We start from the raw sequence: 12,055 nt of genomic DNA on the forward strand, positions 1-12,055 counted from the left end.
CCACTAAAACTTAGTTGAAGAAATGAGATGGTAGTTGAATGGTTAAGGGAAAGCTGAACTATACTGTCACTGAAAAAAAAAAACTATACAGGGGCAGCTAGGTAGCGAAGTGGATAAAGCACTGGCCCTGGATTCAGGAGGACCAGAGTTCAAATCTAGCCTCAGACATTTGACACTTTACTAGCTGTGTTACCCTAGGCAAGTCACTTAACTAACCCTCGTTGCCCTGACAAAAATAAAGAGATAAAAAATAAACTATACAAGTATAAAATGGAGGGGAAAAAACCCTTGGTTTTAACTCTTTTCCAAACTCTTGGTCCCACATTTCTCCTCCATTTTTCATTACTTTCTACGACACCAAAATTGTTGGACAATCTCTAGTTAGGAGACCCACATTCAATACGTGGGTTGGTTGTCTACCTTCTGAGAATGTCATAGCATTGGATTAGCAAGCTGTAGTCTTCTCTTACAAATCTTTAAAGTATCTGTGATCTCACTGATGCAGGTATTCTCTCCAATGGTGCAGACTGAAACTCATGTATGCCTTCAAATGCTGGGCACCTCTGATCCATGTCCTCCCATAGATCCTCCAAAAATTACCTACCCAATGAACAGGCAACCTTCACCTAGGTCTTGTCATATGTTATGAGTATCAGAGTCACACTCAGGTTATCCATCCATTATCTCTCATTCTCTTTACATGACTATCACACTCTGTTCTCATCATATGTTTCTTTTATATCCTTCACATTATTTCTTGGACACAAGTCAGCATTGGTGATGTTCCAGTCTGCTTACACCCATTATGTATCTGTCCATTTCCCCCTTGCAATTTGGGTCTTCAAAAGCTGTAGTGTTCTGTGATTCCCAAATACTGAGCATTATGGGGAAAATGTTGGTCTATTCTCTATTGTGGAAAGAAGAGGGTTGGAGGACTTTTATTGTTCTTCCTACTTGTTAATGCTCTGCCTCCTCAAATTAGCATGAGTATACTTATCTGCTTATGCCTTGTATCCACCTATTAGAATGTAAATTCCTTCAGTACAAGGGCTGTTTGTTATATTTGCCTTTATGCCCCTGGTGCCTAGCAATGTGCATGCAATAAATGCTTTTTGGGTTAGCATGGATTGGAGTTTTAAAAAATACAAATGAGGGGCAGCTAGGTGGCGCAGTGGATAAAGCACCGGCCCTGGATTCAGCAATACCTGAGTTCAAATCCGACCTTAGTCACTTGACAATTACTAGCTGTGTGACCCTGGGCAAGTCACTTAACCCCCATTGCCCCACAAAAAACAAACAAACAAAAAAATACAAATGAATAAAAATCCATTTTCTCTCCCTCCCTCCTACTCTTTTTTCCATTGGAAAAAAGCAAAATAAAAGCAAAATCCTTAAACAAATACTCAGAGTAAAGCAATTCCTGCATGCACCACTACACACACACACACACACACACACACACACACACACACCTTATTCTTCCTTCTCCACTCCATTACCTTTCTTTCAGGAGGTGAGGACTGTGCTCTATCATGGGTCTCCTGGAATCATGGTTGGCCAGAGGTCTCAGGTCTTTTAAAGTTGCTTATTTTTCTTTTTACACTGTTGTCACTATATAAGTTGCTTTCCTCATTCCACTTACTTCACTCTGCATCAGTTCATGCAAGTCTTCCCAGGTTTCATTGAAACTGTCCTTTTCATCATTGCTTATGGCACAATGGTGGAGCAGATTGGATTCAGAGACAAGGAAAACCCAGATCAAAAGGTCCTCTTCTAAGGCCCCTTCCAGCTTTTCTTCTATGATCCTATAAGCCTCTGAGGTCTAAGATTTAATAAAGAGCTTCAATGACAAATTCTTCATACAATTGATTTTTCAAATGTATTACATGTTGATTTTCTTTTTGAAGAAAAATAAATTGCTCAAAAGAATTAGAATGAGATTGTAAAAGATGCTGTTTGGACATGTATGCTTGACTTTTATTGTCAAGTTGATTTTCTTAGCGTGCCAACACCAATGAAATCATGGGTGTTTGAAGGACAAAGTTAAATAATTTTTTTAAAAATCATATCAATATAACCTTTGATTTAGCAAAAAAATTTTTCAGGGCAATGAGGGTTAAGTGACTTGCCCAGGGTCACACAACTAGTAAGTGTCAAGTGTCTGAGGCTGGATTTGAACTCAGGTCCTTCTGAATCCAGGATCAGTGCTTTACCCACTTCGCCACCTAGCTGTCCCAATTTAGCAAATATTTTTGAAGGTACCTACTCTAATGAAAAATGGAACTTGCCCTCAAGGAGCTTAGATTCTATTGAAGGGATATAAGTTGTATAAAGATAAAAAGTACAACATAGAACCTAAATAATACAGCAACAACAGCTAGCATTTATAAAGCACTTTAAGATTTGCAAAGTGTTCTTATAAATAATATCTCATTTTATTCTCACAACCACCCTGGGAGTAAGGTATTATTATCCCCATTTAACAGATGAGGAAAATGAAAAAGAGAGAGCTTGTAAGTTGCCCAGGGTAACACAGCTCCAAAGAGTCTGAGGAAGGATTTGAACCAAGTTCTATGATTCTAAGTTCATCACTCTTCCTGCTGAGCTACCTAGCTGCTTCCTACAGCATTAGTTCAAATGTAGAGAGCTTGAACAGGTTGGGGCTCAAATAGACCTTCTGGGAAAGAGTTGGATGGTACTTTGACAGAATCTGGGGATTCTAAAGGTAGAGGTGAGCAGAATCGTGTGTCTGAGCCCTTGCTGCTGACTACTACATGTTTATTACAAAATTGAAAAATCAATCATTCACCTTTTACAAGTGCCCTTTGTGCCTCATATTTGCTGAATTGTGGAGATAACAGCTATTTATGGTGATGGTGCAAAGTTATAATAACTGATAGAGTGAGCAAGAAGAAAAAGAAGTAATCTACAAGAGGGTAAGAATTGCCACATTGGGTCACACTCATAATTTAAGACTCAGTGTTATGTCTCTCAGAATGACGCTGAGGGACATTTGTTCCATGAAGGACTTGGCTATTCCCCAGATATCAATGACTCAGTAAACATTTATTTAGTACCTGCTATGTGTCTGGCATTGTGATAAACAGTAAGGATACAAAGAAAGGCAAAAGATAATCCCTGCTTTCCAGGAGTTCGAAGTCTAATGAAATGAATATCAAAAGAATAGGATTCCGCGCCGCCCCCCCCCCCCCCCCCCCCCCGCCAGACATACTAGTTTCCCTTTTCCCTTACTGTGGGGGGTAGGTATGAAATTATACTTTTACATTTGTCTTAAATTCCTTTCTTTTTCCAGTTATTGTTTTTAATTTTTCTTCTGTTATAGACATTTTCCTAGGGTTCCATTTTAAAGTGCATGATTGCTTTGGTAGTCTTGAAAGATTTATTGCCTTTGTGTTAATTTTTTTAAAAATAGGAAGTATCAAGGGGCAGCTAGATGGCGCAGTGGTTAAAGCACCGGCCCTGGATTCAGGAGTACCTGAGTTCAAATCCGGCCTCAGACACTTGACACTTACTAGCTGTGTGACCCTGGGCAAGTCACTTAACCCCCATTGCCTAAAAAAAAAAAAAAATAGGAAGTATCTCTATGAACACAAGAATATTTCTATACTTTATTTCTCAGTGTTTTTTTGTGGAAGATTACAAATATAATTCAGACCAACATGCATCTAAGTGTATCCCTTCCTAAACTCACCATCATCACAAATATTGACTAGTGAGCAAACCCATTTATCTAAGCAAAACAGCCAACAGAAATCAGAGCAAGTCATGGAATATACAAAATCTAAGGGAGTCTCCCCCTGGGAAATCAGATAAAATCTTATCTCAAAAGAAGAGATCAGTCTCAGCCAGGGGACATCCTCTCTCTGCATTCCAAGTTTCCATCCCTAGAGGTTAAGGAACAGTGTGAGGTTGGCTCCCATCTTTGTCCACAATTCTGTGGATCAGTCCACTATTTAAAATTTTCTCTTTCTCTTGAATGTTTTCCTGTAGTTCCTTTTTCCACATCTACCTCTGAAGTCCCTTTCCTAAAGTCTCTGCAACAAATTTTGTTAGTGCCATACATAGGAAGTATTGCACTCGGCATGCAATCAGGATTCATCTCCCTACATGTATGGAGCACAGGGCTTTCTCTCCACAAAGAACAATCTCAGGCTTGGGTAGAAGTAGGTTTACTAGTAAACACCCAAATAAAATTTCTTTACTATACCATGAATCCATCTTTACTGTACCATGAATACTATTTAACAAGCATCAACACTAACTGTGTGCTAGGCACTGTACTTAGTGCTTGGAAGGCAAATGTAATTTTTTTAAAAGCCTTCAAAGAGTTTACATTCTAATGAGGACAGAAAACACTAAAAAGGAAGCTGAAAATAGGACATGGTGGTACAGTCCTGAGAACTATATGTGGAGTTGCTGGAGGAATGAAGAATTGCTAGTCTGGGCACTTCCTCAAAATGGAGATTTTAGGGGCAGCTAGGTGGTACAGTGGATAAAGCACCAGCCTTGGATTCAGGAGGACCTGAGTTCAAATCTGGCCTCAGACACTTGACACTTACTGGCTGTGTGACCTTGGGCAAGTCACTTAACCCTAATTGCCCTGCAAAATGAGCAAACAAAATGGAGGTTCTAAGAGGAACTCACCAATGGGAGATGGGGGCTGCAGGGGTAGAGGAATCTTCACCCATGAGAAGGCAGCTAAGGCATGGTGTCAAAGTCCAGAAGGAAAGCCAAGAGAGGAACTAGCTTACATTTATATGGCATTTATATAATTATCTTAATTTTACATTATATTTATGGTCATATATCATTTTATATATGGTATCTCCTTTGAAAACAGTGATTCCATGAGGTATTATCTTAGTTTAACAGACAGTGAACTGAGGCCTGGAGAGGCTAAGTAATAGTTTATTAGTAGAATAATCAGATTTCACAACTGATGTGACTTTGCATTAGTCGCTTAACCTCCCTAGGTCTCATTTTCTTCAGCTGTATAATGGTGGTGATGGTGGGAGAGAGCTAGGTGGCACAGCAGCTAGAATGCCAGGCCCAGAATCAAGAAGACTCATCTTTGTGAGTTCAAGTCTGGCCTCAGATACTTACTAGGTGTGTGACCCTGGGCAAGTCACTGCACCCTGTTTGCCTCAGTTTCCTCATCTGTAAAACGAGACAAGGAATGGCAAACCACTCCAGTGTCTTTGCCAAGAAAGCCCCAAATGGGGCCACAAAGAGTTGGACACAACTGAAAAATGACTCAAGAACCAATAATGAGGGGGTTGGGCTTCTTGGCCTCTAAGGTCCCTTCCCACTCAGGAGCTAGGGTCCCGAGAGCCTACAAACCCAAATCTTTCCCTCTGAGTCTTCCGTTTACTCTATTACATTACCTTGCCTCTCTCATCTGGGCAAAGTCAACAAGAAAACTAGCAAAATATTGTTTTGGTAATCTCACTTCTTAGGTATAATTCACTGACAGGTTTTCACAGTTGCCCACAGCTTTGTTTTTAACAGAACCATGCCCACAGTTTATAAGTCTCCAAGATCTTCCTTCCTCATCATTGTTGTTGGTTAATGGGGGGACCTTGGAGAGAAAATGAAATTTTGTTTATTGAAGAAAAGATTCATTTTAAAGATGTTTCTCGGGGCAGCTAGATGGCGCAGTGGATAGAGCACCGGCCCTGGAGTCAGGAGGACCTGAGTTCAAATTCAGTCTCAGACACTTAACACTTACTAGCTGTGTGACCCTGGGCAAGTCACTTAACCCCAATTGCCTCACCCAAAAAAAAAATGTTTCTCTTAGGTATGGTGTGGCTTTTCTGCTGGGCTCCTCATAGAGCCTTAAATCGCTGGACTGTCTGATATTGGCTCCCAATTCAAACAATGCTGTTAGCCATTCCAGGGATGCTGCTAGGACATGGATGGGAAGCCCCCAGTCCTAGGAAAGCTTCAGAGCATGCAAGGTCCTTCTCCAGCCAAAAGAGGAGGAAAGAGACCAGGACTGAGGTCTGAGGCTTCTCCCCACTAATCAATTACTTATCAGAGATTTAGCTGGAGCTCTTCATTCTTTTGTTGTTGTTGTTGTTGTTGCAGGGCAATGGGGTTTAAGTGACTTGCCCAGGGTCACACAGCTAGTAAGTGTCAAGTGTCTGAAGCTGGATTTGAACTCAGGTCCTCCTGAATCCAAGGCCGGTGCTTTATCCACTGCGCCACCTAGCTGCCCCCCATTCTTTTTTTAACATAGTATTTTATTTTATTTTCCAATTACATATAGTTTTCAACATTCCTTTTTGTAAGGTTTTGGAGTTTTCCACCCTTGCTGGAAACCTTCACGCTCTGTATTAGCTTCCTGGTTCTGTGTAGGCTCTCCCTCATCCAATCTGAGTAGACTTCATGTAGTACCTAGTTGAAAAATATTTCATTGATTCAAGAAGCTAGGATTTCCTCACAGCTAGTGAACAATGCAAGTGTGTTCTTTCAGAAAAAAAGAAGGGTCATTATAAATAGAAATAGTTAAAGCAGCACCCTTAGCAAAGAAGTTTTAAAGACAAAGCAGGTGCCTGTCAGTTGGAGTTTGGCTGAGAAAATGATGGCATATAAATGTAATGGAACAGTATTGAGGACCATAAGAAATGTGGAACTGTAGAATTCAGAGAGAAGTGGGAAGATTTTTATGAACTGAGGCACAGCAAAATAAGGAGAGACAAGAGAATAGAGACAATGACTGCAACAATATAAATGAAAAGATCACTAAGAGGACGGCAAAGTCTATCTGAAAAAGGAGAAAATGAAACATACCTGGGGGTGGTGGGGGTGGGATGGGGAGGACTCCTAGGGTAGAACACTGTATCCATTATCAGCTATATCCACTGAGTCAGATATTGTTACTTAATCGTTTTTCATTGTTACAATGGAAAGTTGGGGGGGGGATGACTGATAAAGACAGAATGCATTAAAATGCTTTTTTAAAAAATAGGTAAAATGAGGACTGAATAATTTCTAAGGCTCCCTGTAACTCTAAATTCTATGATTGACTAGGATTGACTAGACCAGGAGCTCTTAATTTGGTATCTATGAACTGTTTTTTTTTTCTTCAGGGCAATGAGGATTAAGTGACTTGCCCAGGGTCACACAGTAAGTGTCTGAGGCCGTATTTGAACTCAGGTCCTTCTGAATCCAAGGCTGGTGCTTTATCCACTGAGCCACCTAGCTGCCTCCTATGAACTGTTTTTTGGTTTTTGTTTTTTTTTTTAGTGAGGCAATTGGGGTTAAGTGACTTGCCCAGGGTCACACTGCTAGTAAGTGTCAAGTGTCTGAGGCCGGATTTGAACTCAGGTACTCCTGACTCCAGGGCCCATGCTCTATCCACTGCGCCACCTAGCTGCCCCTATGAACTGTTTTTTAAAACGTTTTGCCAGACATAGTCACTCACACTTGTAAATCCCTGCCTCTAGGGGAAACTGAGGCTGGTAGATCACTTCAGCTCTGGGTTAAAGCCAATCAGGCTGCTTATGGAGGGCTAAACAGTTTAAAACTTTGGTGTGGTGGGATACAAAGAACACTATACAGGAAAGCATGGACACCGAGTTCGAATTCTGACCCTGGCACTTACTACCTGTGTAAACTTGGCCAAGTCACACCCTCTCTGAGCCTCAGTTTTCTCCTCTGTTAAATGAGGCGTTTGAACTGGGAGACCCCCCAGAGCAATGATTCTAGGATCTTTATCATATGAGGAGGAGCCTAGCCCACTTCTTGAACCTGTCACTTGCTAATTTATTAGGCCAAACCAGTTTCAGTGGACATTTGTACTCAACAGTTTCATTTTCCTATTCCAGTGGCATGGGGCCCAGAACTCAAATTCACTCTCAGGTGGCCAGCTGCAGTTAGTGGCCAGGTAGGTCCTCCAGTATTTGCGGGAGGCCAGAATGAGAAGAGGGTCTAGGCTGTGCAATCGCTGGTAACACTAGGCAAAGGGGCCTCCCGGAGACGTCCTCATACTCATAGCTAGCACAGAAAGGACTTCTTGCGAGTCCATCTCAGGCCTGACCAAGAGCATTCGGAAAGGAATCCTGTGACCAGCCAGCACAGACCAACCTCAACTTTTCGAAATAAATACAAGGCAGTTCCTCCTGTCTTCTGAACGTGGACGTAGACGAGAATCCCGAGGAGTTGGGGGTGGGGGGAAGCAAAGATGGGCAGAGAAACTACTGTTGGAAAGAATCTCCAAATCGATCAGGGCTGAGCTTCTCCTAAAGTTCCAAACCCATCTCCAAGCTTCGATGACTACTGGCCTGACACCCCACCCCCCACCCAATCATTACCTCCCGTGTTTTCCACTACAAAGAAGTTGAGGGAGAGAGTGGCGGTTCGGGCTATTTTCTTCTTCCCCAAGGCTTCACTTTCCCTCCTCTCTGGCCGAAGATTCCTTTGTCTTTCTCTCCCTTCTTCCCTTTAAGCAGCTTGACCCCGTCACCTTCGTGCCCCTATGAAAACCCTCTCTAGTCTCGACTCCCCCCAGGTTGAGCCCGGGGCTCCACCGTCCTCTCTGACAGCACCTCCCCCTCTTCACCCCCTCCCCTTCTTCCGTGTTTCTGGATGCCCCACGGCTTGCGGTTCCTCCTTTGTTCCCACCTCCCTTGGCCTCTCTCCTGGACAGCTCCTGACCAATTGCCTACACGTGTTTCCCTTGGCCGCGGTCTTCAGCCCCTCCCTTTTCCGCATCACCTTTCCCTCCTTCGGTCAGCCTGCCCATCACATGGCCTCTGCAGGAGGCTCCCGGGGCTCCTCCCTCCTCATCATCACCTTTCCCACTCTCTGCCTTCCCTTAGGGTGGGACTCCTTCCTCCCTCCTCCTCATCACCTTTCCCACTCTCTGCCTTCCCTTAGGGTGGGACTCCTCCTTCCTCCCTCCTCCCCATCACCTTTTCCACCCTCTGCCTTCCCTTAGGGTGGGACTCCTCCTTCCTCCCTCCTCCCCATCACCTTTCCTTCTCTCTGCCTCCCGCCAGGGCGGGGCTCCTCCTTCCTCCCTCCGCCTCATCACCTTTCCCTCTCTCTGCCTCCCGCCAGGGCGGGGCTCCTCCTTCCTCCCTCCTCCCCATCACCTTTCCCTCTCTCTGCCTCCCGCCAGGGCGGGGCTCCTCCTTCCTCCCTCCTCCTCATCACCTTTCCCACCCTCTGCCTCCCCTTAGGGTGGGGCTCCTCCCTCCTTCACATTTCCCTCTCTCTACCTCCCCCTAGGGTGGGGCTTCTCTTTCCTCCCTCCTACCTATCACCTTTCCCTCTCTCTGCATCCCCCTAGGGTGGGGTTCCTCCTTCCTCCCTCCCTCCTCCCTATCACCTTTCCCCTCTCTCTGCTTCTCCCTAGGGAGGGCCTCCCTCCCCCCTTAACCCCCTCTCTCCCCTCTCCTTTCTGCCCGTCCTTTCCCTCCCTCACAGCCCCTCCCCTCCCATGGCCCACAGGGGGCGGGGCCTAGAGCCCCTCCCCTCGGGCGCCCCGCCCCTCCCGCCCGCGGGCTGCTCGCCCCGCCCCCGGACTGCGGGCCCCGCCCCCCCCGGCGAGGTGAAGAGGTGGAGCGGCGGCCGGGGCGCTGTGCATTGTGGGGCCGCCGAGGGGGCGGGGGTGAGCAAGATGGCGGCTCCCTCCCTCCTGAACTGGAGGCGGGTTTCCTCCTTCACGGGGCAGGTCCCCCGCGCCCGGCACGGGCACCGGGCCGTGGCCATCCGGGAGCTCATGATCATCTTCGGCGGAGGCAACGAGGGCATCGCGGACGAGCTGCATGTCTACAACACGGGTAGGCGGCGGTTGGCCCCGGCGCGGGCGGGCGGGGGCGCGGGCGGGGGGCCCCCCGGCGGCCGCGGCCGTGACCCCCGCGCTGACCCCGGCCTTGACCTGGGCCCGATCCCGGGCCTGGGCCAGCTGTCACGGCGCCGGGGCCGCTCCGCCTCCGGCCGCGCTGCGGCCGCCCCCTCCCCCGCCCCCCGTCCCCGAGCAAGCGAGGCCCGGCCGGGCCCCCTGCGCCTCAGTTTCCCCGTCTGCAAACGGAGGGGGCTGGCTTCGATGAGCAGAGAACCCGCTGGTTCTATGAGCATCCCTGAGCCTCAGTTTCCCCGTCTGCAAACGAGGGGGGAGTACTGGCCTCGATGAGCAGAGCCACGGGTTCTATGGGCATCCCTGAGCCTCAGTTTCCCCGCCTGCAAACGGGGTGGGGGGGGCTGGTCTGAGATCGGGAACACACTTCGTACTGCAGAGGATGGAGTGCTTGACTTTGAGTCAGGGAAAACCTGAGTCCCGGTCCAAGCTGTGACTGTTGACCCAATTGGACCTTTTTATCTCTAAGCCCAGGAGACTTCGCTTTTATTTATCTCCTAGAACACCTTCACCCCGTTCTCCTGCTCCAGCTCCCCACCCCCACTCTGAGGCCATCGACTCCAACCACCTCCTCTTAGAGGCCCAGGGAGGTGGGAGTGATTTGCCCCAATTCACCCAGGTAGGTAGTTAGTGGACTAACTTGGATTTGAACTCAGGTCCTGGGACTGCATGTGTCCCGACAGCTTTCAGCTGAGCTCTGACAGCCAGCCGGGAAGGAGACGATGGCGCTGACGTTGTTCATCCGTGAGCTGGCCTAGCTCGAGAGCCAGGGGCTGGCAGAAGGGACCCGAGCAAATCACTGGTGTCGCCAGCCAGAAGGCCCCGCCTCTGAGAGACTGGCCCTCCCCGGAGAGGAAATGAGGCTTTTTAATTTTTTATTTTCTGCTCTCTTGCAAATGTTCCATGCATCGGGAGGGAAGCTATTTCTTTTCTCCCTGGCGGCTTGTGCAGAAGGCTAATGGCTTATATTATCTGCCACCTGTTTCATCACCAGTGACTTCCTTCTGGCTAGGCAGCGAATGAATCATAAGCCCAGGCGTTCCTCCCTGAAATAAGCTTTATTGGCAGAGGTGGTGGGGAGACAGTGGATTGAAAGGAGGTCTCGGGTCAGTCTGGGGTTTTTGACACTTAAACTGGGTGACCACGCAAATCGATTAGCTTCTGGCTATTTAGAATTATCCTCACTACACTAAGTATCCATAGCTGTTTACCTACCCTACCTTTTAAGTGACTACAAACAAAGGGTTAGGTAGTAGATCTGCATTTTAAAGACCTCGATTGTTTTATACATTACAAAGGGGTGTGGGAGAAGTGAGGTAGCTTTGTGGATTAAGGCCCAGTCTAAGAGCCCGGAAAACCTGAAAAAGCTGGAAAAGCTCTTGGGGTCACTTCAGCCTCTGCCATTTACAATTTATGTGACCTTTAGGGTCTCTGTTTTCTGGTTCGTAAAATGAGGTGTGGAAATAGGTGACGCTTTAGTTTCTAGAGCTGTGTTCTGTGATACATACTAACTCTGTGAATGTGGGCAAAACACTTCATCTTTCAGTACTCTGGGACACGTCTAAGAACATTATGAACCAGGGTGCCTGAGTTTGGATGAATGGAGGGAAGCCTTTCTTTCTTTCTTTCTTTCTTTCTTTCTTTCTTTCTTTCTTTCTTTCTTTCTTTCTTTCTTTCTTTCTTTCTTTCTTTCTTTCTTTCTTTCTTTCTTTCTTTCTTTCTTTCTTTCTTTCTTTCTTTCTTTCTTTCTTTCTTTCTTTCTTTCTTTCTTTCTTTCTTTCTTTCTCTTCCTCCCTCCCTCTTCCTTCCTTCCTTCCTTCCTTCCTTCCTTTCATCCATCCTTTCATCCTATTCATTTGTTTTATTTTCCCATTTGATTTTAAGTTTAAAAGCCCATCCAACTTCAATCTAAAAGGGAAAAGAAAAAAACCATATATGACAAATATGTAGAGCCCTTTGGGTCTGGGGGTTTGTTTGTTTTTGCAGGGCAGTGAGGGTTAAGTGACTAGCCCAGGGTCACACAGCTAGTAAATGTAAAATTGTCTGAGGCTGGATTTGAACTCGGGTCCTTCTGAATCCAGGGTTGGTGCTTCATCCACTGCACCCCCCAGCTGCCCCCTAAATATGTAGAGTCAAGCAAAACAAATTCCCACATTGGCCACGTCCAGA

At 46.2% G+C, this 12,055-nt stretch overlaps 1 protein-coding gene across 1 annotated transcript in view; it reads left to right on the forward strand.

The window, feature by feature from the left end:
* Positions 1 to 9,613: 9,613 nt before the first annotated feature.
* HCFC2 (host cell factor C2) overlaps positions 9,614 to 12,055 on the forward strand; it is a 29,727-nt gene continuing 27,285 nt past the window's right edge. Inside the window, exon 1 of the mRNA XM_043967132.1 lies at positions 9,614 to 9,809. Within this exon, the coding sequence (XP_043823067.1) occupies positions 9,647 to 9,809 (163 nt within the window). The 5' untranslated portion in view covers positions 9,614 to 9,646. The remainder of the gene's footprint in view (positions 9,810 to 12,055) is intronic.

This window comes from Dromiciops gliroides, chromosome 5 (assembly GCF_019393635.1).
Source record: "Dromiciops gliroides isolate mDroGli1 chromosome 5, mDroGli1.pri, whole genome shotgun sequence".
NCBI classification, from domain to species: domain Eukaryota; kingdom Metazoa; phylum Chordata; class Mammalia; order Microbiotheria; family Microbiotheriidae; genus Dromiciops; species Dromiciops gliroides.